Consider the following 27499-nt stretch of genomic DNA (forward strand, 5'->3'; position numbering starts at 1 on the left):
CCCTCTAACCACCATACCACATTTGTTCCTCCCAAGGTCCTTTTTCTGATTACAACATACAGGTTGGAAGTCTGTGATATGAAGGTACTTATCACGTCTGTTAAAATTATGTATGTAGTAGCAAGAGTAGGAGTTGCTTTCTTCATTTCATTTTTAATTTGTACACTGCTGTTCTAGATTACTGTACTCAAAAAAGTTTGCAAAATTGACAAAAATATGCAACAACAAAATCACATTGCCACCCTATAACATTTCAAACTTCAATTAAAAGCAAAGTAACAGAATCCAAGATTCCATATCATATCTGGTATCCTAAGTATTTTAAGATAATAAGCTATCAGCAAATTACAGTGGACGCTTGGGTTGTGAACGTGATCCATGCGGGATGCACATTCGCAACCCGCAGTGTTCGCAACCTGCAGCGGCGCATCTGCACATGCGTAGGTTGCAATTCGGTGCCTCTGCGCATGCACAACTGCCGAAACCCGGAAATAACCCGTTCCAGTACTTCTGGGTTTTGGTGGTCCGTAACCCAAAAAAACTGCAACCTGAAGTGTCTGTAACCCGAGGTATGACTGCTTAAACAAAATCACCCCCATGAATTGCAGTAACTTAAATAATGACAACCAACTAAACACGTTCAGACATTTCCCCATCATTAGTAGGAAATCTATCGCAGATGGCACAAATATTTTGCCACATGATACCTGTGATATTCCACTTCATAGGAAATGATCAGATCACTGGTTCATATAACTCATTAGTGTCCACACTGACTGGCAGTGACTCCACTAGGATTCAGTCAGGAATCCTTCCCAGAGGTGAAACTTGAAGCTATAATATGCAAAGCATCATTTCTTATCACTGAGCAATGGCCATGCCCTATAGAAAAGGAGCAGCAGAGCAAGTGGTAGCTGGACCTCTCCAGAAGAGTCATTGCTGTGTAGTCCAAAGAGCAACCTACTAAAGGGACCAGCACCTGGAGGCCAAAAGCAACTCCATGTGAGAGCTAGAGAAGCATAGTAGCTAAGAGACTGAATATGAACTAAAAATGTCATCCAGGACCATAGCTCAGTGGTTAGAGCATCTGCTTTGCACGCAGAAGGTCCCAGGTTCAATACCCTGCATCTCTGTGTGAGGCCTGAAATGTGCTGAAACCCTGAAGAAGTATAGACCTTGGGTCCCCAGATGTTGTTGGACTACAACTCCCATCATCCCTGACCTCTGGTCCTGTTAGGTAGGGATGATGGGAGTTGAAGTTCAACAACATCTGGGGATCCAAGGTTGAGAAAGGATGGTGACGACAATACTGAGTGAGCCAGACCAATGATCTGATTCAGTAGAACGAAGCTTCATAAGATCCAGCAGGCTCTTATATTATGTTCATACCTTATGGTGACAATGATGCAGGATGATGACTGCTCCTCCATTTCTCGGGTCCATTCACCCCAACTTGCTTGCCCAAACATTGCTGGTTAAGGGACTTGTAAGCCACCTGTGTATCTATTTCAAGCTCTGGAATGGGGATACAACACAGCTATGCACACACAATGTCAAAGCACTGCCTGATGGAGTAAGGCCTGGAAGTCCTGGTGCAAGACATGAAACGAAGCAGAAGGCGCGGCTGTCAAATTATCGGTGTCTCACGCAGAACTGAGAATGCCATGTTATCGGTGGATCGCTAGATCTTTGATGCCATAAAACAACCCAGGCATGTAGGAGGAAGGGGGGCTGAGGGGAAGAAGGAAAAAAACCCAGCTCTCTAGATAACAAAGGATCTCAGGATGGCATCATTCATTGTCTTGTAGACAATGGGGAGACAAATCTGCGGAATAATGAGCTCCTTTTCAGCGAGCTGACAGATCTGTTCCATCTCAAGTCTAATCTATGGGACCTAATGTTCTTTACAGTGAAGGCAGCCAAGATGTTCATCTTCAGCTTTGCCACTCTCTTTTGTTTTAAAGTCAACAACTCCCTGGGGACAAAAGAGAAGCACAGATGGATACAAACCGGTAGGAAGCCTTCAAAACGGGGGTCTGAGTTGGCTCAAATCAGCAAGAAGCCTTCACAAGAGGGGTCAAAGCTGGCTCAAGCCAGAACAGAGCCTTCAAAAGGGCTCTAGGTATGGCAGAAGATGATGCAAAGTTTGCTATCCAGCAATCAATCAGTGTTGAGTCAATGGGCCACAGTCACACGTTTAAAGTGCTATGATACCATTTTAAACAGACTTTGCTCCCCCCCCCCTCAAAAAAAGGGAACTGGAGTTTGTTAAGGGTGCTGAGAGTTGTTAAGGACCTGTATTCCCCTCTGAGCTACATTTTCTGGGAATCTGAGGCGAAAAGCCAGGGAGCCAGAATAATGTGTGTGTCCCCCTCCCCATCCCCTTCACCTACAGAGCTCAGGTAGTGTATCCAGTTCTTTCCCCCTCCAAAAAAACCACACTTCATTCTTCTCACCGTCTATAAAGGCAGGTCAGGATGAGAAAAAGAAATTAGTTTAAGGTGTTTATCCCTTTCTCAGAATACTAGAAACCAAGATCAACCAGTGAAACTGAACACTGGGAGTCAGGATGGATAAAAATGAAGTACTTGCATAATTTAGCCCACAGAATACAGAATCACAGACTTGCAGACTTGGAAAATGTCCCAAAGGTCATCCAGTCCAACTCCCTGCAATACAAAAAGTCACAGCTAAATATATGCTATCAAAACTTATAATGATGGCCACCAAATCTGGACAGATTTTTTTAAAAAAGGTTTACACACAATTCATGGATGATAAGGCTGTCAATGGCTACTTGGTCATGATGGCAATAGACCCCTCCAGCATCAGAGGCACTATGGCTCTAGAGACCTGCTGCTGAGGAATGCAAGAGGGCTGTTGTGCTCCTGTCCTGCCTGCAGTCTTCCCATCTGGTTGGTGACTGTGAGGAGAGGATCCTGAGCTATTGCTTACTGCCTATTGAGGGCCCCCCCACCGAAATGTATGATTAAAAACAAAGCATACATTCTAAAACCGATTCTAAAAACAATTACAACTGAAAAACATATAAAAATCAGTTCCAGTTTTAAGAAATGTAAGAGTGCTTAAAAACTTTCTTCCATCTAGTGATCTTGGGGATGCCAGGAATAGTCTTCTTCAGCCACCAAATGCCTGGATAAGCAGGAATGTTTTCAAAGCCCTCTTGAAAGATGGAGACAGGTGCATTTCTTTTGGGTGGGCATTCCACTACCAGGGAGCCACCACTGAAATGGCCCTGTTGTGGATCCATAGGAGCCAACTCCTAGTGGCTGAGGTTCCTTCAGCACTCTCTCCATAAAATATTTGAGGGGCTGGGCTCCCCCCAAGGTTAATGAGCATCGCCATTCAAATAGTGTGTGTTGTATCTTGTGATCATTATGCAGGGTAGCGTTTACCTGAGGCCCCAATATTTTATTCAAGTTGGCACTCCCGCGTGGGGGGCAACCAGGCAGTCCTCGGTAGAAACACTACAAACAAGGCCTTCCTTGTTGGTCATATGGCATGAGGTGGTTGCTATTGGGGAAGGTGCAATTTACCTAATCTAGCAGGACTCTTCTTATGTTCCTATGCCTCTCCCCCATGCTATCCATGCTGAGCTTGGGAAGGTCTGACTGTCTGATCTACATACATAGAGTCTCCAAATGGATTTAGAAACCTGCAGTCTATGTCAAGGATGGGGAACTTGTAGCCCTCTAGATGTTGCTAGATGCCAACACTAATCAGTTCCAACCAGTATGCCCAATGCTCAGGGATTATGGGAGTTGGAGTCCAGCAACACTGATAAGAGTCACAGTCCCCATCCTTGCACTACACAGAGTGGTATGTCACAACACTAGAGAGTCTATTAGATTTGGCTAAATGAGGGCATCACTGAGGCCAAGTAAGGGCAATTTAAATGGTTAAGCTAACATAGTTGCAAGTGTTGAGTCTGACAGAAAAAAAGTACCAGAAAAAAATCTGCAACCGATTTGTCTGTACTGCAGGATTCATTTGTGAAACTTTTGAAAGCTTGTGTGTCCATTTGAGTTTGTAGAGAAGAAACATCTTGCAACTGAAACGGCTTTTGCTTGCAGCCAAATTCCTCCCCCCCCACACACATTTTTTTGGAAGCCAGACCAATCCTCTTCCCTTTGGGGACCATTAACATATTGTCCTGAAACAAGCTGTTTATTAACTTCACTGCAAAAGCTGCCAAGGTGTTAAAAAGCTGATCTGTTTAGCACAAACTTTTGATGGAATATTTGCACTCCTCAATTTGACATCTTTCAAAGGATGTGATCCAGTGGCCAGCTGAATAGAACACCTAAGTCCCATTGTAATCAATAGCGCAGAAAGAATTAGGATTAAGCATACTGTAGTTCAAATTAACTACAAATGTTATAATGAGCTTTGATTTTTCTCTTACTGTACATTGCTTTTATTAAAATAACACACACTATGAATTGATATTTATTTAAAAATATAGAGCATGAGGTAGCCAAAAATAAGGCTACTTTCAATATTAGTTGGATAATTTAGTATATCAGCATCTCAACCATTGAAATAAAATATGCTTCTAGGCATAGGCAAACTCTGGCCCTCCAGATGTTTGGGACTACAATTCTCATCATCCCTGACCACTGGTCCTGTTAGCTAGGGATGATGGGAATTGTAGTCCCAAACATCTGGAGGGCCAGAGTTTGCCTATGCTTGACCGTGGCTGGAATTTGCTTACAGACATAAGTCTAATTCATTATTTTTATTATTAATGCAACTCAATGGTCAGGATGACAAACTACTGAATAGCTATTCTTTGTTCCATTTCCACCAGTTTCCTCTATTTGCTACCATGCCAAAATTTAGACTGGAGGAAAGAAGGACCTGTCTTTTTATATTCTGCAAATTGGGGTGAGGGGAGAGAGAGAGAGATTAAACATACCTGGATCTACAAATATGAGGGGGGGGGGGGTTGTTTGTTTTTTTGCAGTACTAGTCTATTTGGTCTGCAGACCATAAAAACCAGATGCAGTTATTAAAACAACCACAGCAGAGACAAAAGAACAACAAATACTCTCAAACTGTGGATTCTGTTATGCTCTTATTCTAAAAGGCACAGACTGTGTGCATGCAGAGTGGATAGCATCCACATAAATTAACATAATAGCCTTGGACTAAAGAGCCTGCTGGCTTAGGTCAATGGCCAATCAAGTCCAGCATCCAGTTCTCACAGCGGCCAACCAGATACCCATTATAGGAAGCCCTCTAGCAGGATTTGGGCACAATAGCGCTCCCTCCTCTGGTTTCCAGCAACTAGCTTTCAGAAGCCTTACTGCCTCCAGCTGTGGTTGGTAGCTTTCACTGCCTCTTGTGGGAGTGAGTTCCATAGATTAACTATGTTCTGCGTGAATAAGTACTTTCTTTTATCTGTGCTGAATATTCTACTCAGAACAGACCCATGGAAATTAATGAACTTAAAAGTCAATTTCACAGTGTCTACTCTAAGAAGCACTACACTAGCTACAAGTCAACAGATATTTACACAGATTGTGCCTTTTTAAATATGAGCATAATTCATGATTTAAAATAGTTTGAATATACAGATAATTTTGACTCAGGACTCACCTTCCCTTTAACATCCTTGTTTCAAAGGCTATAGCAAAGAACACTGTCACACTTGAGGAATTCAGATAAAAAACCCCCCAATTTCATAGAATCATAGAATTGTAGAGCTGGAACCCTGAGCGTCATCCAGTCCAAACCCCCTACAATGCAAGAATCTCAATAAAGCATCATTAGCAGTTTCTGACTAGCATTGTTTAACAATAGCAAAACAAGAACAACAACAAAACACAACTTTTTCCACCGAAACATGGAGGCTGAAACGAAGCCCTTCAGTAGATTTGTGTATAAAAAGACAGTGACCTCAGCACGGTATAGATGATGAAAACAAATTCCTAGGTTCCGAATATGCTTAGAGACATCACTGTTTTTCAACTATAAGAGGACCTGAAATTTGCAGGTAGATCTTCAGAGTCTACTAGAAACTCAGGTAAATTCAACAACCCTAACCAATCAACCAACCACTGTTGCAGAGTCACACACATTGCTTGTATTGACAATCAACAATGCTTTGTGCTGTAAGCCTAAGAAGGCTGTCAACTGAGGAAAGGATATTTTAGCAGATTACTCTGCTTTTTAACAAACTACATTGATTTAAATTTAAACGCACTTGCCTTATTTCCAAAATCTAATCATAGATGGCTTTTTCACATACCAAAGCAAGCACATGATGACGAAAAACTAATCCACTCATTCTTAGCAGAAAAGCCATTGTGTATATTTCCTTTTTCATTCAGCATTACAGTAACACACAGTTAATCCTGTAACACACCAGTATAAAAAAGGCGTATTGGTTTTCAAAATACACAAACGTAACCACAGAAAAATAAATCCTCAGTCCTTTGATTAGTCAACCAAAGCTCTGGTTGATTAATCTACCAATTAAACTGATTGAAGACCTCAGTTCTCGCTCTCTTGGAAAGGGCCTACCATCTGATTATTAACATATAATTTACAGGCCCTCTCTCCCACAAAAGAAACAAGACAATATAAATGCCACATTCATTTTAATAATACACATTGTACTCTGTGCCCAACATCTGCAGAAAGGTAAAACAGACTCCCACACCACACACACACACACACACACACACACACACACACTTCTTGATGTGTCCCTCTCTCTCTCTCTCTCCCATCCACGCCTGGGCTTATTGTTTCTTAAGTGACGGAAGGTTTAATCAAGAAAGCAGGCAATTCATCAATTGCAACGAGGCCGCCTGCGTGGGGCTGACAGCCCCCACATGGCTTTATACAGTGGAAAAACCCGGCCACCTGTCAGCCTCCAACCTTTTACGTTGGGATATACAAACGCACTCTGCGATCAATCCACCAGGCCTTCCCATCCGTCCCCTCCCTCTGCCTGATTATATTCCTCCTTTATGTTCGGCGCCGTCCGTCCCTCGTTATTGGCGGGGACAGACGGGGAGAGAGACAAGACAAGCTATGGCTGTTTATGCGCCATCGTAAAAATTTATGCACCCTTAAAGTGACTTATTCCCCCTTCTGTTTGACTCCCATTATTATAAATAATCCCCCCCCTTTCTACTTCTACTTCATTCAGGATTCTGCTTCACTTCCATGCTTTATTATCTGTTGCCCCTGTGTAAATACACATCCCTCCTTGGTCTCTGTCATTTCGCTGCTCTCTCGCTCTCTGCTTGCCCTCCTGGTTTTGAGAAGCTCAAACGATGCTACCTGAGATGTGTGGTCCAAGCAACCACTTTTAATTACGCCTCGTGGGCCATATTGTATGTGGGCGGAAACAGTATCTATAACCTAATTAAGCCAGTTTCTGACTTCTCAATCCAGTTATCGCCGTTGTCTGTCACACTTCACTGCGACCAAGAAACGGAAGTACAGGTGAGGCCATGCAGATAGGAGAAAGCAGGCTTAAAACAAAACACAGCCAGCCTTCCCACTGGGTCTTTTAATAGCACGCATGGCCTTCAGGAACCAGCAAGCAACGCTTATAAAGGCATGGAGCAGATGACACAGGACTGATAGATCTGCCGACAGCTACTAGCCATGACAGCCTGTGTTCACTTTCAAGTACTCTAGGGGAGGAGAACCTCTGGCCTGGTGGAGTCTAGTGTAGCCTCTCTGCCTAACACCTGGAACCCTCTCTGCAAGGACACACCCCTCACTGGCCTTCTTTGACATCCTCCTTGAGTGTCCTTTGCCTGGCTGGAATGTGTCCCTGGATTCTGACGCTTCTTGTTTGCCTGCGTGGAGAATAGAGTGCTGTGTAGAAACCAGGCTACTGTACAATGGGGGAAGTTTCACATCCTTTGTTCCTCTTGGTTTTGCCTCTAGCTCCACCCACCACTGGCAGGTGGCCTTTGGTAGAGAGTCCAGAAAGGGATGGCATCTGTCAGTCTGAAAAATGTTCCCCACCCCTTAAGAATCAGATGCCAGGGGAAAGCAGCAGGATAGCATCACTGTTATGCAGTGCTCAAATTACCAGTGGGGAAGGAGAGGGATGTCCTAGACCCCTTTTGTTTTGTGGTGCCCCTGCTCACAACTGTTTTCAAAAGGCTAGATGGAGGGGGACGTGGTGTGGCTAAAATTAGTGAGGGGCAGAAATGGGGTTGGGTGCTCTAATAACCACCCCACCCCAACTTTCATTTCCCCCATAATTTAAGAACTGCCTTCATGCTTGGTTGTGGGCTTCTGGGGCAAGGCTGCAGCTCAGTAATGGAGTATCTGTTCTGGATGCAAAAGGTGCTGGGTTCAAACTCCGGCATCTCCAAGGAGGGCTGGGAACATCCCCTGCCTAAAACCCATGCTGGAAGTCAGTGTAGACCATGGGTAGGCAAACTAAGGTCCGGGGGCTGGATCTGGCCCAATCGCCTTCTAAATCCGGCCCGTGGATGGTCTGGGAATCTGCGAGTTTTTACATAAGTAGAATGTGTCCTTTTATTTAAGATGTATCTCTGGGTTATTTGTGGGGCCTGCCTGGTGTTTTTACAGTGGTACCTCAGGTTACATACGCTTCAGGTTACAGACTCCGCTAACCCAGAAATAGTACCTCGGGTTAAGAACTTTGCTTCAGGATGAGAACAGAAATTGTGCGGTGTTGGCAGGAGGCCCCATTAGCTAAAGTGGTGCTTCAGGTTAAGAACCGTTTCAGGTTAAGAAAGGACCTCCGGAACGAATTAAGTAAGTAACCAGAGGTACCACTGTACATGAGTAGAATGTGTGCTTTTATTTAAAATGCATCTCTGAGTTATTTGTGGGGCGTAGGAGTTCGTTTATTCCCCCCTCCCCAAATATAGTCTGGCCCCCAACAAGGTCTGAGGGACAGTGGACCGGCCCCCTGCTGAAAAGGTTTGCTGACCCCTGGTGTAGACAACACTGAGCAATGTGGACCAATGGTCTGATTCAGTATAAGGCAGCTTCCTATGTCCCTGTGACTGTCCACTGTCAGAGAAATAACGCAGGGCCAGGTGGATCTGTTGTCAGATCTAGCCAAGCATTTGCGGTTTCCTTAATGGAACTGCGGGGTTCCCTCCCAAGGCAGAAGAGCCCATCCAAAACTGAGCAGAGCACGGAGGTGGGGAAGGGAAATCTCTTCGACTTCCTCCCAAACCTTCTTCCCCGATCCGGGATCATTGCCAGGGCAGCATTCCCGCTCTCCTCATTTCCAAACCAATTAAGACCACACCAGAGTAACAAGGGAGGAAATGGGGGGGGGGGGATGAACACCTACATGAATTATGCGATCGTTACATTCCATCTCTGGAAGAAATCTACAGCGGCAGATTGAGTAAAAACAAAAACAAAACCCTACCAGGATTACCATTTGATCAGCCCCTTCATTAAGGTACATGAGTTAATGCCATGTTCTTCTGTTATAAGTGCCAGTCACCATTAACACATGAAAAAGCCAAGGAAGGAAAACCAGCTGACAGACCTCCCCCCCCTTTTTTTTTTGCATTTCTTGCAGTGCAACAGTACTCCCCTGCCAGAATTTCACAGCTTACTTTCTTTCCCTTTGTAAAAGATAAATCCCAGTTTCCCCTTGGCAGGGCCCAGCAAATTCAATGGGTCACTTTGCTGGATTACAACTCCATCACATCTAGAAACTCTTGATTCTACCCATGGGCAGCCAGATGACCCTGGGAAGCTCATGAAGAAGGTGTAGAAACCAGTTTGTCCAAGCATCTTTTATTCAGAGATATACTGTTCTTTTACAATGGGTTTGCATTTACTGTATTTATTGTGGTGAATGTTGGAAGATGCAGGCCAGATAAAATGGTGTCCTTCTTCATTCAGCGCATATTGAAGCTATGGAATTCGCTGCCACAACAGGCAGGGATGCGGAGAGTGCTTTAAACAGAGGTTCCAACATGCATCATTGGGACAAGTTAAGAATCATCCCAGCTGGACAAAAGAACTCAAGGACAAGGGTTGAGAAGGGCCAGTGAGGTGTGTTGCCTGGGAGGAGTCCAGAGAGCCAGAGGAGGGTTGGATTTGGCTCCTGGGCCTAAGGTTCCCCAGCCCCGGCATAGCCAATTAGCAGATTAGACAAATCCATAGTAGAAAGTCTAAAAACAGCGCCTAGTCATGACTGCTATATGAAATCTATGGACTTCCAGCTGGTACAGCTCTAAACACGAGTTGCTGGGGCCCATCAGTGGGAAGGACTAGTGGGCAGCTGACAGCAGCATAGAGAGATGAGGCTGGAATGGGACTTTTCCACGGACTGTAGCACCCAAGTGAACCAATGGCTGCTACAGGCAACTGAGGCTTCTGATCACAGGGCAGTTCCTTTTAAGACTTATAAGAACCATGTCTGAGCCCTGCATCCAGCACCCAATCAGACCACCTGCTTCTGCGGACAACTTGAAGCTTCTGCTAGCGACATGGAGGATCCTTTTAAGACGTGTGAGAACAACATCTGAGCATGACACCCCATCTTCTGCAGCATTGCACCAGATTCTGAGCTTCGTCATGCTCCCATAAAGGTAGAGTGACCCTACCAGGTGACTGTTTGAGTTGCCTGGGCAGTCAAAGATGGCTCTGAGTTATCTAGTATGTTTTTTAAAAAAACAAAAAAAAAATGAGTAACTAACACTTTGTCTTACCTGATATGGCATATAAATTGGAGTGCTGGTACTCAAAGTCTGGTCGAGTGCCATGCCCTTTCCCTCGAAAACTGGCCGGAAGTGTCAGAGATATATGCCTAACAAGGAAAACAAAACAAGTTGTTACAAGATCAAGGTTGCCAGCAATAGGAGTCCTAGAACCAAGTATGACCTGTCTAAGTCTTGAGATTGGCTTCCAAAGGTCTTGTTGCTCTTAGGAGGTCAACAGGTGGGTGGTAGGGCAAACAGGTTTTTTTGGTGGTGACACCCAAACTTTTGAATACTTTGCTGATTTCCTTTGGGGCCAGGGTCAAGGAACTGTCGACTCTCAACTTACATGGGGGGTTCATTCCAGGGACAGGATGCAAGTCAAACTGCATACGGTCAAAACACACTTTCCCCTCACCTCCAAGTGTTCTCCCAAGGGGACCCAGAGTCTCCCAAGCCTGCTGAACACTCTTCCCTGCAACTCCAAATGTTCTCCCATGGTGGGTGTCATGGCGGGTTGGATTGCTGACTTTCCTCCCCCTTTTTTCAGACAAGCACATAAAGCTGAATTCACCCAAGTTAAATGCACATGAGCTGCGAGTGGACTGCATTCAGAAAGCCCTAAACATTTCTGGTCCAATTCTTTATGTTCCGTCTCAATCAACGGGATTATCTGATGGTTTTGGTGGTTCTACATACTCCTGAGGTTCCGCAGGTCTTCACTAGGAACTGAGCCTTAAGTGGGGCAGGGCGGTTCCTTGTGGAACTCCCTGCCAGTAGAGATTAGGAAGGAATTGTCCTCGTCTTCTTTTAGATGTCTTCTGAAAACTGTATTGCTTCGATAGGTGTTTGCAGTATGTTTTTTTTTTCTTTTTCAACCAGCCAATGATGCTGTATTGATGTTTAACTGAACCCTATTCCTTTCACAGAGCTACAATTCCCAGAGTGGTTTAACAGTCAATCCCTCTTCCCAGGGGACTCTGGGAATTGTAGCTCTGGGAGGGAAATACGGTGGGCTCCTAACAACTTTCAGCATCCTTTAATAAATTACCGTTCCCAGGATTCTTTGGAGGGGAGAGCCATGAATGTTTATAAGGATAGGGTACTGCTTTAAACGTATAGTACAGATGGGACCTTATTTTAAGTAAGCGTTGCTGGTTGGCCAGGATGGATATAAACTTATTTATCCCTGCAAGCCAACAGCAGAAATGTGTTTTCCTTATGCCTTTAAAACTGCTTGTCATTTTATTCTATAGACAGGAAATTAGATATGGAACATTCTCTCTCTCTCTCTCTCTCTCTTACACTTACACACACACACACACGAGAAACCAACAGCAGCCCAATTTATAAAAGTCCCCAAGTTCCTAAACACATATTGTTAAATGTGAGCAGCTTGGCACCATATGGCAAATCAATTACTAGTTTCAATCCCGAAACACAGACACGCACACACCCAACCCGAACAAAAGCAGGTTGGGGGAGAGAGAGAGAGAGAGAGAGAGAGAGAGAATGGAGGTGTGGAGCGAATGAGAGAAACAGCAAGCCAGAGAGAGGAACAATCTGGAAACAATGGAAGAGTTGAAATGAACAGCGGCCGCCGGAGTTTTGAATACAATTAATCATCATTCCGAGCCAACGGGAAGCCATATTGACGCGGGCCCTGCATTTGAATATTTAATTAGGGCGAAGTTCTTCATCAAATTATTGCAGATTGGGGGGGGGGGAGGCTGGTGTGCGTGAGGAGGGAGAGAACAGGCGCAACTCAAACCCCCAAATCCCTTTGATCAAAGCTGCCAAAAAGCTGCACTGAGCCTGTTCAAAACCGCAGGGCTAATTCCGATGCGGCTGCGAAGGCATTTAGCAAAAATAAAAAACAGAAGAGGAGTAATCATTGAAGTTGGCTTATTAGAAATGCATTGGGAGTGGTGGTGGTGGGGGCTCTGATCTTATACGAAGAAGCGTAACACTCAGATGAAGATGGACACACAGACGGAGTGGGGGGAGAGAAAGAGAAACTTGATTTGGTACTGTGGGGGTCCTTTTCATTTCCAACCATTCCTGCTGCTGTTAGCATGATCACTTAAGCAGGATTTTAATGGACACAGTGTCATCACGTGGATTGAAAGCTCACCACTGGCTGCCATCACAAAAATAAGATGGCTCCTTAAAAAAATAATATACACCCTTGCTTTTGACCCTTTAGTGTATCTGTTTAGGACTCTTTATTTTTCTGTTTGTAAGTTGTTTTAAACTGCTTTTGATACTGTGCTTTAACTACTGTAAGCGGCCCTGGGACCTTGGAGTGAAGGGCAGGCAATCAATCAATCAATCAATCAATCAATCAATCAATCAATCAATAAGCAAGTGCAAGCCCAATGTAAAAATTAAATAATTTATTATTTATTGAATTTCTAACCCACGCACCCTCCCAAAGGACCCCCGGGGTGGCAAAACAGATGTATTGTTTGAATGAAACAAGCAAACAGCAGACATTCTAACACAGATTTAAAAATTCTAAAAACAATTCCAATTAAAAACATCTAAAATCAGTTCCAGGGGTTTTTTTTTTATAAAAAAAAATAATCATCATCATCTTAAAATAAGTTTAGAACATTTCTCCAGCAAATCATCCTAGGAACTGCCTGGAACAGTATTTCATCATGTTAAATAATAATAATAATAATAATAATAATAATAATAATAATAATAATAAACACTGACTCTTAAAGCACTCAATCAGGAACAAGGAATCCTGTAGCCCTGCAGATGTTGCCTGACGACAACTCTCGTCATCCCTTAGCCATGCTGGCTAAGGAGTTGCACTCTGGCTACTTCTACCCTCTGTCTCCCTACCTGCTCTCTCAGACCATCAAGTCAACTCCCCCTCTGACATCAGAGGTGGGATCAGGCTGTGCTATCCTCCCACCTCCAAAACGCTTCACAGTTCCATTTCTATACAGATATATTTGATTTATATCCCACCAGACTAGGCCCATGGGCTGGAAGTTCCCCCATAGATATTTTAAGGCCACCCCGGTATTCCCGCTCCCTCCACTAACTGGATGCAACACTTGAATAGGCAGTTGTGGAGCCTTTCAAAGACCAAATCCTTCTCTTCCCAGTCCCTAAAATGCAAGTCAGTGTTCTTGCTCAGAAATTCTCCCCGTATGGGATACACAAGAGCAAGCGACGGTGGGAGACTGCGGATGAGGAAGAAAGAAGGGGGGAGGGGAGGGAGAATGTCTTTTAATGAGGAACAATACAACCCCTAGTCTCTCTCTGGAGCCATAATTAGAGCAAATTAATTGAAGTTGTGTTTTGACACACTTGCTGAACGCACAGGCGATGCATGACATGCTTACAACTCCACTTGCGGCAAACGGCATGACGGAAGCGAGGATACAAAATCACTAGGTGCGCACAGGAGCCGATTTGCATGTGCGGTGTGCAGGCACTAAGCCATTCAACGGTGCTCCTGTGAAAAGTTGCCACTGAACGATATTAACAGTAATTACTAAGACTTCAGGAGAATCTGTAATGCTGAGAGGTGGGAGGTAGATAGAGGAAGGCTCTCATTAATAGGAGCCACTGCCAGTTACTATCATTTCTCCTGCACATGCAGGAAAGCCAGAATCTCCCACCTCCATCCCCGCCAGCATTAAAATGGCACAAAAGAGATGGGGGTCAGGTAAGAGACAGAAACATCCTTTCAGGACTGAGCAAAAACACCCAGGAAAAAAGCCACCACCACCCTCCCACTTCCTCCTTGTAACAAAGAATAAAATCTACTCACAGGAAAGTGACATCCCAATCTATTCTGAAGCAGTCTCCACCCTTTCTAACGCCTCTCTTTAAAAAAATTACACTGGTTTTTTCCATTGCTTGCCTCATTCATAGCAAGTTTCTGATCCTCATGTTTACCTACATTTTCGACCTGCCTGCTCTTCTCAGTTTTAATGTCCTGTGCTCACTTGTTGCCTACTGTCATTTCTTGCTGGCCTTAGGCAAACGACTCATCATTTGACCAAGCTTTTTTAAACAGACCTTCTTAATCTCTTAGTCCCATGGACTGCAAGAAGATCAAACCTATCCATTCTGAAGGAAATCAGCCCTGAGTGCTCACTGGAAGGACAGATCCTGAAGCTGAGGCTCCAAGACTTTGGCCACCTCATGAGAAGAGAAGCCTCCCTGGAAAAGACCCTGATGTTGGGAAAGACTGAGAGCACAAGGAGAAGGGGATGACAGAGGATGAGATGGTTGGACAGTGTTCTTGAAGCTACCAGCATGGGTTTGACCAAACTGCGGGAGGCAGTGGAAGACAGGAGTGCCTGGCGTGCTCTGGTCCATGGGGTCACGAAGAGTCGGACACAACTAAATGACAACAAATATTCCATTTGGCTGCTGTAATTTTATGCTTTCCTCTGCCCTGACATTTTTAAAAAACCACAACAACCATGTTTAATTCAGTTTCAAAATCATTTTATCAACACCTTAATTGCGGTGTGAGCAGCAATACTGAAGCGTAGCTTAGAAATTAATAAATCTAACAATGAATGCACATCATCTAAAGGTGGGATGGAGAACCTGTGATCATCCAGATGCTGGGATTATGACTGAACGTCTCTAACACTCCAGGTTCAATCCCTGGCAGCTTCAGGTGGGGCTGAAACCCTGGAGACCTGCAGCCAGTCAACACATTTATTTATTTAAATTCATATACTTTCCTTAATCCGAAGATCACAGGGCAGTTCACAACATAAAAACACAAAATGGCAATGCAGAATAATGGTCTCACTCAATATAAGGCAGTTTCCTTATATCCTTATATGAGATGTGGATGGTTGCTTTTGAAGGCCCCCTTGGAAGGCAAATCACAGGCAAATGTCAAGTCAAGCTTTTAAAATACACTGGAAAGAAAAAGAGCCACTAGTGCCAGACCACCAGAGTTAGACGCTTATGCCTTCTTTTGCAAAACTGAAGCCAACATCAACGTATTTTAAGTTTCTTGTCCAGGCAGGGCTCTGCAGGGAGGGCCAACTGTTAAAAGCGTTTGTAAATGTTTAAAACTCTCATCGAAGCCCATTAAAATATAAGCTCACGCTGCTCTTAAGTTCCCCTGCTTCTCCCTCAGACACGACACCCCCCCCCCCAAGTTCACCCTCGCCTGCAGACGAAACCCACTGAGTTGGAACCACTTCAGGTGCTTTGACATCCAAGCAAGATGCAAATCGTGTGGGTTCTGTTAAACAATATTCTGGAAACAGCCTCTGGGCTCTGTTCTCTCTCCACAGCTGGAGGCATAAAGCTTCCAAACACCACTTGATGGGAATTGCAAGAGGAAGAGTGCTACTGTGCTCAGATCCAATTTATGGGGATCCTACACTGTGCTCAGATCCTTTCTATTTGGGATATCCAGCTGGCCAAGATGAGAAAAGGAGGCTGGACCAGATGGGCCACTGAAATGATCCAGCAAGTATTTCTGATGTTCTAGGGAGCCAACCCTGCTAACAGGTCTGGCTGCTTGCCCCTCTGCCCAGTATCTCTTGGCCGGCAGTGGCATTCCAAGGTAATGAGCAAAGAGAAAGCCCCCTTTCCCCATTGCCTGCTACATTACCCTTTTAGCTGGAAATACCTTGGGTTTAATCTAAGACCTTTTGACTGAAAGCAGAGACATGGGAAGATATCCTCAACCAGGCTTGAAACTCATCTATCCAATTAAGCATTATCTACTTTGACTACTGCTTATGAGCCATACTTGCATTCCATAGATTCTGGGTCTGATAAGCATATTAAGAACTTGAGAGAATGACCACAGCTCAGTGGTAGAACACCTGCTTTGCTTGTAGAAGGTCCTGAGCTCAATCCCTATTATCTCCAGGGGAAAGCTCCTGCCCCAAACCCTGAAAAACCACTGCCAGTAAGTGTAGATAATACTGAGCCAGATGGAGCAATGCCTGGATTGATATAAAGTACCATCCTATATGGGATGCGGGTGGCGCTGTGGGTTAAACCACAGAGCCTAGGACTTGCCGATCAGAAGGTTGGCGGTTCGAATCCCCGCAACGGGGTGAGCTCCCGTTGCTCGGTCCCTGCTCCTGCCAACCTAGCAGTTTGAACGCACGTCAAAGTGCAAGTAGATAAATAGGTACCGCTCTGGCGGGAAGGTAAACGGCGTTTCCGTGCGCTCCTCTGGTTCTCCAGAAGCGGCTTAGTCATGCTGGCCACATGACCCGGAAGCTGTACGCTGGCTCCCTCGGCCAGTAAAGTGAGATGAGCACCACAACCCCAGAGTTGGTCACGACTGGACCTAATGGTCAGGGTCCCTTTACCTTTACCATCCTATATTCATAATATTTGCAATCTTATGTGCCTCCCTACCCCAAGCCAAGTAACTGGCATTTGGAGGTAGACTGCCCATGAACCTGGAGGGTCCATTGACCATTGGTGCTATTGTTATATACATTTATGGGAGACCAATCCAACAAAGTTCCAGCAGGGTTCTTCTTACATACTTGTGTCCCTGACCTCTGACTCACCACCCCGACACATCTTTCTGGCATTATGTCTAGCAATCACATGAGCATGTTTCACACACCCACAGGATCAAAAGCTATTTGGCACTCAAGGATCAGAGCTGGGAAAGGAGGAGAGGCAAAATTCAACATTAACATGCAGAAGTTGAAACCAAAATCCCCAGTCTTGGGCAAGTGGGACGTGAAACGCAGCCGACACATCTTTTCGCAATTGGAGTGTGTTCCATTTCCCAAAGTGTCTGTCGCAAGCTGATAACTTTTTTGTTGTTGCTGCATGGATGTTAAGTACAATTATATCTGCCACTGGGGGGTGGTGGTGGGAGGAACGCACAAACACAGAGAGAAAGGAATGACATCTTTGCTTGAAGCTGACAGATTGTTTGGAGACCGTTTCAAGGATAGCAAGAGAGGCACTGCAGGAATGAATCCCAAGCACGCCAAGGGTAAGTCTGGGTACAGATTGGCAAATCTGCCCATTTTTGGTTCTTTCAAGTTAATAATTTCCCCTCCTAGTTGTAAGTTCACTCCCATGATTCTCTGCACCAGTGTTTGATTTAATTCTGTTTAGAAAAAGCATGCACATAACACATTATCTTCCCCCCATGAGGAAAGCTGCAATGTTTTAGAATTTTTTAGTTTAGAGAAAACATAGACGTGGTATGTTAGACGTTTATAAAACGATGCATGGCATAGAGAAAGTTTTTCTCCTCTTATAACACTAGAACTTGTGGACATCCAAAGGCAGCTGAATGTTGGAATACAGAGGACAGATAAAAGGAAGTACTTCTTTATGCAGTACATAGTTAAACTGAGGAACGTTCTCTTGCCGGAGGCAGTGATGGCCACCAACTTAGATGGCTTTAAAAGAGGATTAGACAAATGGGGAAAGCTAATGATGGCTACTTGCCAAGATGGCTATGCTCTGCCTCCACACCTTTCAAGTATCAGTTGCTGAAAACCATCTAGCTGGCTGCTGTGAAAACAGAATGCTGGAGCAGATGGGTCATTGGCCTGATCCAGCACGCTCTCTTTATGCTCTTAAAGTACTTCCTTGCCCAGCATAGATACGCTTTGGAATGTGCTCCCATAGAAGGAAGTGATGACCACCCACTTGGATAGCTTTAAAGGAGGATCAGAAAATTTATTAGAGGAATAGGCTATCAATAGCTACTACTCCAGGGGTCTTTGTGGCTTGGGCTGGTTCATGGTCCCGCAGATGCTGCGGTGGGGCGGAGTATGTGTGTGTGCGTGCGCATGCGCAAATGCTATTTCCAGCAATCCTTCTGGCATGGAGGAGGCATGCGCAGCTTCCCATTGGCTGCAGGAGCTTCCTGCAGCCAATGGGAAGCCGGCCAGCATCACAGAAGGCGGTCCCCATTTTGCTCCGCGCTGGCAGGAGTCCCCAAGCAGTCAGTGGGGGTCCATGGGCCCCCCATGGGGGGGCCACTTGCGGCGTATGGGCCTTAGGTTGCCGACCCCTGTACTAGTCACAATGTCAGAGGCAGTATGTCTCTGAATACTAGTTGCTAGGAACCCTTTATATTGCTTGCTGAAGTACTCTAAGTTGGGATATGGTGACTAGTGCTAGCATATATATAATTCTTTTTATTCTATTACAGTTTAATTGTTTTTAGATGTTCCCCCAATTAATTTAGCTGTTCTTATTTTATCCGTAAGCCGTCTTGGGTCCCTGTCATGGAAAAAGGTGGGGCATGAATAAATATATAGTAGCAATAATGACTATATTTTATGTAATAATGCCCAGCTTTCAGGCTTCCCACAGGCATCAGGCCAGCCTGATCCAGCAGGCGTGTTTTATGTCCTTATGCTCACAGTTAACAGGTATCCCATAATACTTCTTCTGCATTTGTAAGAACTTGATTACAGTGGTACCTCTGATTGCGAACGGAATCCGTTCCAGAGGCCCGTTCGCAACAGGAAAAGAGCGCAACTTGTAGTGGCATGTCTGCGCACGTGCGCTTTGCGATTCGCAGCTTCTGCGCATGACGTCATTTTGCGCTTCTACGCATGCGCGAACGGCAAAACCCGGAAGTAACCCTTTCCAGTACTTCCGGGTCACCGCGGGACGTAACCTGAAAGAACGTAACATGAAGCAGACGTAACATGAGGTATGAATGTATTTAGTCTGGCAGCACCCACACTTGGGAACTCCTTGCCTACTGACATTTGGCAGGCACCTTCTCTGTACTCTTTTCACCACCTGCTAAAAGCATTCTTGTTTAGACAAACCTGCTAACATGTTTAAAAAGCTGATGCAAGTTTTAATCTATTTTTAGTCTATTGTTATTTTAACTTTTAGAACATTTTAAATTATTAATTCTTATTGACAATTTCATTGTTTTATGCTTTAGTACAGTGTTTTTCAACCACTGTTCCGCGGCACACTAGTATGCCGCGAGATGTTGCCTGGTGTGCCGTGGGAAAAATGGAAAAATTCGAAAGATTTTTTTTAAAATGTCAAATTTTCACCCACTAGGCAGGCGCCGGACTGTGTCCACCCTATTTTCCATCCGTCCTGGGTGGGGATCAGATCGGATGGGATCGGATGAGAGCGGACAGGCGGTCCCCTCTCATCCGATTCCCCATAGAGAGCAGCGGGACTCTGAGATCTCCCTCTCCGCACACAGTGCGGAGACGGAGCTGTCATCCGCCGGCTCAGCGGGGATCAGCGGATCGATCCCCGCTGAGCAGAGAATGGTCCGCAACGTTTTTGTTTGCCATTAAAGAAAAAAATATTAAACATTTTCTAATGGTGGTGTGCCTCGTGATTTTTTTCATGAAACAAGTGTGCCTTTGCCCAAAAAAGGTTGAAAAACACTGCTTTAGTAAACTACATCATCATCATTATTATTATTTTATACTGTCAAGTAGTGTATAAAACTGTATAGAAATCCCACTGGCATTGAAGAATTTGAGAAGAGCCTCACCTGGGAAGGTTAGCAGCTGGCGTTGTAGCTGGAGCTTGTGGAGAAGGTGTTGTGGGCTGAGACGATTCATGGTTCCTGGGGACTTTGCCCATGCGGTACCATATGCCCATGTTGTTCAGTTCCCTTTGCAGCAGACAAGAGAAGACAATCAGCCACACAGCTCAAGTCAATGGTCAAGGTAACAAATATGCTAGCACTTGGGAGGTCTTGGCAAACAAACAGCGTAGGGTTCCTTTGGTAGGGAATGCTGGACTCCTATCTGGAAAAACAGTTCCAAAATTCCTGACTTAAAGGGTGAGGAGGAGATGGGACCCTTACCCAATGAACGTATACTGTGGAGGGGCTTGTTTGCCCCGGCCCAGGATCCGAATATCGCAAATTGCGGCCTCCGTAGAATCCCGCGGAATGAACTTGATGCAGAGCCTCTTCTTCCGGAAAGCAGTTTCTTCTGCAAAACGCCACAGCGTGAGAGTTCAGGGGTAGTTTCCCTCTTCTCTTACTCCAAACTTCTCTACAAAACCCAGACCTTCTTTAAGTGTAGCCCTCCTCTGAACACCCCCACACCCCCTCCCCACGCCTTATGGTACTCCCCGATTTTTATACCAATAGTGGATATTGACGTATTATGTTTCTTCTACATGCATATTCATGTACATGGACTCAGGGGTTACCTGATAGGTAAAGATACCAACCTTGTGTAGTAGCCCTGATGATGATTTATAGATCGCTCAGTATGTGAAAAACTCAAAATGGTTCAGAATACATAAAAATATCCAAATCATAAAATCATGGAGGTGGAAGGTAACCCAAGGGTCATGTAGTCCTACCCCCTGTATTCTTGCATTGCAGGGGGTTGAACTAAATGACTCTCAGGGTCCCTTCCAACTTGGTAATTCTACGATTCATGTATTTTTACCTACTGTAACTTGCTTCAAGATCTTCCGATAGTAAATGGTCCATAAATCATCATCAGGTCTACTTTGTTATGTTGGCATCTTTATACCTCGGCCAACCCCTGAGCCCATGTACAATTCTTTCTTCTTCTTTTCTTTCTGCAGAGACAAACCTAGAACCTGGGCCGCATCATCAAAGGGATCTGGTAGCCCACCGACACCCCCTCCCCACTTGACTGCGGTGCAGCCTCTAAATCCAAACCACACAAATTATAGTGTGGGAGCAAATCTGGGATGAAGCACAAAAGACGGATAGAATTCCCACAGCAGGTGGTCACCACTACGAAGCACCTTCTCTAAGAGGGTATGCACAGGATCTGGTCACTGCAAAGACTAACAGTCTCAACTCACGTGTGTCCATGGTCTCTTGGATAGGAATGAAGCCGACAGGCAAAGTGTCCTTGATATCTATGAGCTTCATATCGACCAAGACATTGCCCAGGTGGCTCTGTTGGGAGACAGAAGGAAAGTGATGGCCAAGAGGCGATGAAACCCAAACAAAATGACAATTCTTAGAACTGAGTGTGCAGTTATGCACCTGCCCCACATACGCAGTGTGCGAATGGAGCAAGAACTTGTCACGGTCAAAAAGGACTAGAAACTTAATTCCTCCTTTATTATTACAGTACTATTATTAAAAGTGCCATTGCCAGGATGCTGAATTCGACAACTAGGTTTGCATCCAACTAAGTTGTGCTTATGTCATGATTTCCCCCCCAAATAATTTTGGGAGCTGTAGTTTGTTAAGTATGCTGGGAGTTGTCAGGAGACCCCTTACAAAGCTGCAATTCTCAGAACGGTTTAACAATTAACCTCTCTTTCCAGGGAACTCTGGAAATTGTAGCTCTGGGAGGGAGATATAGATGTCCTAACAGCTGTCAGAACCTTCTGACATTAAGAGCTGTTTGTGACAGTGGAAGGGACTCTCATAACAGGTGGTGAACTCTTCTTCCTTGGATGTTTTTGAGCAGAGGCCACCTGTCTATTTGATCTAGAAATTCATTCACTATGATTCTATTCTTCATCTAGTCCAACTCCACTCAACCTGCTGCCCAGTTGTGGGGGGGAAATTTAGTTTTTCAATTATGTGTTGCTGTGCTTGTGGGGTGTGGAAAGCTACCCAAGTACTTTGGGATTCAGTGGGGGATGCATTTGGGGACAGGGAAAGGGGCAAAAAGGCTGCCTTCAAAATTTAAACGGGGAACTAATCTGGTTGCATACACACCACGCATTTAAACCACATGACTTCCCCCTAAGAATGCTGGGAACTGTAATTTACTACCCATAGTGCTACAATTCCCAGCACCCTTAAACTATAACTTCCAAGATTCAAATTTTGGGGGGGGGGGTGAAGTCATGTGATTTAAATTCGTTCTGTGTACACGACCCATTGTGACATTGAAAGAACCCTACTTTAATCAAACGAACTTTGGGGGAGAGTGAGAGGGTCATAGTTGATGCTAGTCCTACTCATCGAGTAGACCCACCAAAGTTAATCGGCAACAACTACCTTCATATTAATGAGTCTACTCAGAGAAGGACTAGTATTGGACACAACCCAGGGTGCTTAAATGTATCCAGCAAACAGCTCTTATCTGCAGAGCAAAGACATATGTAATGAATCTGGCTAATTAGCTCTACATGTATTTTGTTGCAAGGTCCAAAAACAAGAAAAGTTCCTGGGGGGAAAGAAAGAAGAGCAGCATCTGCAAGCCAGCTGGAACAAGAATAGTACATGGAATCCAAACTGACATCTTCCCTGATTAATCAAGCACTGGAGAAAGAAAAACCTCACGAACAAACCAACAGATCCTCTGATGTTCGGGCTGTGAGTGCCGTTCCTTAATGTATGCGAAAAGGTGCAATATACACAGAAAGTGGGAGGAACCTGCAGCCTTGAGGGGGAAATCATAATGTCTGTAAAAGTACAAAAAAAAATATTTGCGAGGAGGGGAACAAAGCAGGGAGCGGGAGGCAAGCCCAGCCCAGTTAAGACTGGGTGTGGTCAATGGCCATAGAATGCTGTTGGAATGAGCAGGAATGGGAAACTGGAGGAAGGGGGAATGGAATGCAGCTCCTGAACAGGAAGCACTTCACAATGCAACTGTCTGTTGCAGGTTCCACCCCGCTTTTTAGCCTTTTCAAGTAGCACAGGGGTTGCCCATTTGGTGCCCTCCAGATGTTAAAGTAAAGTAAAGGGACCCTGATCATTAGGTCCAGCCGCAGACGATTCTGGGGTTGCGCCGCTCATCTCACTTTATTGGCCAAGGGAGCCGGCGTACAGCTTCCGGGTCATGTGGCCAGCATGACTAAGCCACTTCTGGCGAACCAGAGCAGAACACAGAAACGCCGTTTACCTTCCCGCCAGAGCGGTACCTATTTATCTACTTACACTTTGAGGTGCTTTTGAACTGCTAGGTTGGCAGGAGCAGGGACCGAGCAACGGGAGCTCACCCCATCGCGGGGATTCGAACCACCGATCTTCTGATCGGCAAGTCCTAGGCTCTGTGGTTTAACCCACAGCGCCACCCGCGTCCCTCCTCCAGATGTTGCTAGATTGCAATTCCCGTAAGTTCCAGACAGCATGGCCAATTAGTAAGGTATGATGGGAGCTGTAGCTCAGGAACATCTGAAAGGCCGCATACTTGACTGCCCTTGAGCCAGCATTTCCCTAGCTGCATATGTGGGTCAGTATTTAGGATCCTCCCATTCCAACAGTATCCCATGCAAAGATGTCTGCATACCCCTTGCTGAAACTTCTTTTTAAAAGGGTGACTTGCAAAAGCCACATTTCCAAATTGTTTTTTTAAAAAAGAAAAGAAAAGGAAACACTTAGGCGACTTAATCACAAAACTCTCTTAAGCAGCAAAACATGTGAGCTTTTATTCCATCATCAGGACAACGGAGATCAAAGCATGTGTAAATATCGGTGTGAAAATCAGTACTGATGCCAAACAGGCCACAACTTAACTCAAAATGGAGTGGGTAGTAGTAGTCTTAAAGTAGCAACAAATCACTTGAACAATATCCATAGATTATGTGACACTTTCTCCTTCAATGGGATATCAAAACATTAATGCAGCATGTGAACAGTACATTTACCTGCTCACCTGTGGCAAGTTAAAAACCTTCAACAGGCAACTAGGAAAGAAAGCTTGATAGAAAGTTGGTTTGTTTCCTACTACCTTTCTTTTACCCGACCAGCCCAGGAAACAAACACCCAAGCCTGAGAAGCAAGCCACTCACATTCTCTTTAGAAAAGGTCCGTGTGAAGCACAAATATCGTGTGACCTTGGATTTAAACAGGCCATCTTTCCAGAGGTCAGCATCCAAGCCATCTGCCGTCTGTGCAACCTGGAAAAAATATCAATAGCCAAGGGTTGGTGAAGGAAGAGAAAAAGAGGATAGGTGAAGGGGCACAGCTCGCTTTTTACACCTAATTAACGCTGGCCGGAGGCTTTTATTACCTCATTAAGTCTCTCTCCTCCAATGGAGAGAAGGATCAAAAGCAAAGGGGGTGTGTGTGTGTGTGTGTGTGTGTGTGTGTGTGTGTGTGTCAGTCCTAAAAATACTGTCACCAGCGAGTCAACTGATTAAAGACAAACCTCACGTAAAATATATCAACTGATTAAAGAGAACCTCACGTAAAATATTAATCAAGGTAAAACTACCTTTGGCCACTACTTCTTGAGGTGTTTTGGAGGTTAATGGGAGAAACACAAAAACCTTTGTCCTCCCTCACAGGCCTGTGGTTTGAAAAACGAAGGGAAATTGGTCACATGGTGTGCAGGCAGAAATACTGCCTGCTAGGCAGTCGGTTAATCCACCCTTCAATTTAGACAACCATTTGAAGATTTGGTGCTGGGGCACGGAGAGTTCATAAATATAACACGTTGACAAGATATGGTGCAAATCCAGCATGAAGAGTCTGGTCAGTGATAGGCCGGAGAATGTCATGTGTTCTTCTCTGACCCCTATATAAAGATTCCAGCACCGGCTTCTTCACAGGATGGAGAAACTGAAGTGGCTTTGCTACTGTTGTCTGATAGGCATGGACTGCCCAGTTTGAGCTGTATCTGAAACACATGCTTAGTTGTCAGAAGCCTTCATTTAACAGTAGCAGCTATCGCTCAAGATGGTGACAAGGACTGTCGTCAACTGCAGCACCCCATTTGAGCCTCTCTCTCTGAACACCGCCTGATGCTTGCCAGTTCGTCTTGCATGTTTTTATTTATTCATTCGGATGATTTCTCACTTAAGACAATTCATATGCCCACCTTCCTTTTCAAAGAAACTCTTCTCCTTCTTTGCAATAGCAGGAAAGAAAGAAGAATTCACAGCATACTCTCTATAAGCCACTGGCGCTGCAGCAAGAACCCCAGCTCCACTAGAAGGGAAGCGAGGTAGCAATCCTCAAGGAGTTGCAGTGGAACTCTCTAGCTAACCACCCCATGTCAGAATCAGCAGCTACTACAGGCAAGTAGAGGCTTCTGACCATTTAGGCTTTCTGTGAGAACCAAAGAAGTGATTCTGTTGGTGCCACCAAAAAGGCTTTGTGGCAGAATAAGAATCTGAACTCAGGTTCCGCCCACCCCTCATAAAAAGAACAACAGTCTATTCACTATAGACTCATTCCTCTTAAGGGAGATCTGTGAGGCAGCCCCATCCACTAAATGCCATTCCTTCCTTAACAGCTCATGTGGCCATGCACCACTCACTCCATTTGCTCGCTCACTTGTTCTTTTGTCAAGCCTACTGGCAACCATGAGAACTATAGTTTGCTTATAAAACTAAGGTGTAGAGAAAAAGATGCATACTTTATTCAGAGCTCTATCTTCTTCTTTTTTTGAGGACGAATTTCCTCCTGTTTGACAAAGTCTGTCTACTATACTAACCTTAAATCTAAGGAGACAGAACTAAGTATTTAAGAGCAAATACTTATTTATTCCAGCCTAGTCAACTCTGCTTTTTGTTAGCAACACAGATGATAACATTAAGGGACACAAGAAAATGTTCAGAAGTGGTATGGTGTGACTTATATAATCCCTACAAAGTAACGACATGTCTAGACAACTTTGCTATTTTTAGCTTCTAGGTTTGCATTTTCTTTTTTTAAAAAAATATTTTTTAAAATCCTCTTACAAAAGTAATGTTGTTATCAGCATGATCAATGTGAGGGTTTGGGCTGAAAGCCTAATCTAATTACTGGCATATGTTCTTAAGATCCTGTTTGCACTACCTTCGGAGAGGGCCTTTTAAAGCCTCAGTCTCTCTCTTTGCACATGTGCACGCATATGTGCGAGAGAGCGCACACACACACACACACACACACAAACTTCAATAAGCCTAAGTTGAAGGTTCCTGTTTTGATTGTTCCTTGTTTAATGCTGAGCGCCCAATTGATTATTTATTTCCCTTGGTTCCAGGGGAATGAACGTAGGTCAGAGCAACAGCAACAGCTTTGCATGCAGAAGGTTCAAAGGTTTCAATCCCTGGCATCTCCAAGTAGAGCTGGGAACGTCGCCTGCCTGAAACACTGGGGAGCTGCTGCCAACGAGAGTTGGAATGCAAGAGGAATCTGGTCCGTGCCTTTTATTTCCATGTGAACTCACCTATTTCACACTTCCTGAAAGAAACTGCACTCCTTTGAATTTTGTTGTTGTTGGACTACAACTCCCATCATCCCCACCTAGCAGGACCAGTGGTGAGGTATGATGGGAACTGTAGTCCAAAATCAGCTGGAAACCCAAGTTTGGGAAACCCTGGTTTACAACATTTGAAGTTAAAAGAAGAAAATTCCCAAGCTGGTTGCAAGGAAGTAAAAGTAAGAAGAAGAAGGGGGGAAAAACCCAGTAAAAGAGAAAGTTCATTTACCTCCCCACAATTTCCTCCCCTAAAGCCACTTTGAAGGGAAAATATTTGCTGCAAGATGTACCCAAGAGAGGATATCCACGACACAATTACTTTTCTATGAAGATAAAGCTTGTGATCAAACACCTCCTTGGATAAAAGGGGTGAAGTCCGTTCTGTAAAAGCAGTAGCCGCCAAATCCAAAACTGGAATAATCCAGAGTAAAGGAGGTGTCTGGGGCATTTGCCAATGTAGAACCACTCCAACAGAGATAAAGCATGCTGAGTGTTAGAAGATTTAGGAGGAAAGAATTTCTTCACACATTCCACAGCTAAACTATGGTATTTGCTTCCATAAGATGAAGTGCTGGCCACCAACCTGGGTGGTTTGAAAGGAGGGTTAAGCAGAAACATGGAGGATCAAGCTATAAAAGGGTACTAGCCATGATGGCAGCATTCTGCTTCCACCGCCAAAGGGAGCTTCTGAATACCAGGTGCTAGGAAGTGGGGAAAAAG

The 27499-nt window shown here is 44.7% G+C and overlaps 1 protein-coding gene across 5 annotated transcripts in view; it reads right to left on the reverse strand.

Annotated features, from left to right (window-relative positions):
- Positions 1–27499, reverse strand: part of MVB12B (multivesicular body subunit 12B) — a 97548-nt gene that overhangs the window by 42541 nt on the left and 27508 nt on the right. For 4 of the 5 annotated variants that reach the window (XM_083721246.1, XM_083721247.1, XM_083721244.1 and 1 more), the window contains exons 3-7: positions 24381–24488; positions 21486–21582; positions 20500–20629; positions 20182–20304; positions 10710–10807 (exon numbers count right to left, since the gene is read on the reverse strand). In XM_083721246.1, the coding sequence (XP_083577372.1) occupies positions 10710–10807; positions 20182–20304; positions 20500–20629; positions 21486–21582; positions 24381–24488 (556 nt within the window). Of the gene's footprint in view, positions 1–4707; positions 4897–10709; positions 10808–20181; positions 20305–20499; positions 20630–21485; positions 21583–24380; positions 24489–27499 lie in introns of those variants that run through there. The other variant, XM_083721248.1, reaches the window with a different exon arrangement.

Source organism: Podarcis gaigeae, assembly GCF_964106915.1.
Source record: "Podarcis gaigeae genome assembly, chromosome: Z".
Classification (NCBI taxonomy): Eukaryota; Metazoa; Chordata; class Lepidosauria; order Squamata; family Lacertidae; genus Podarcis; species Podarcis gaigeae.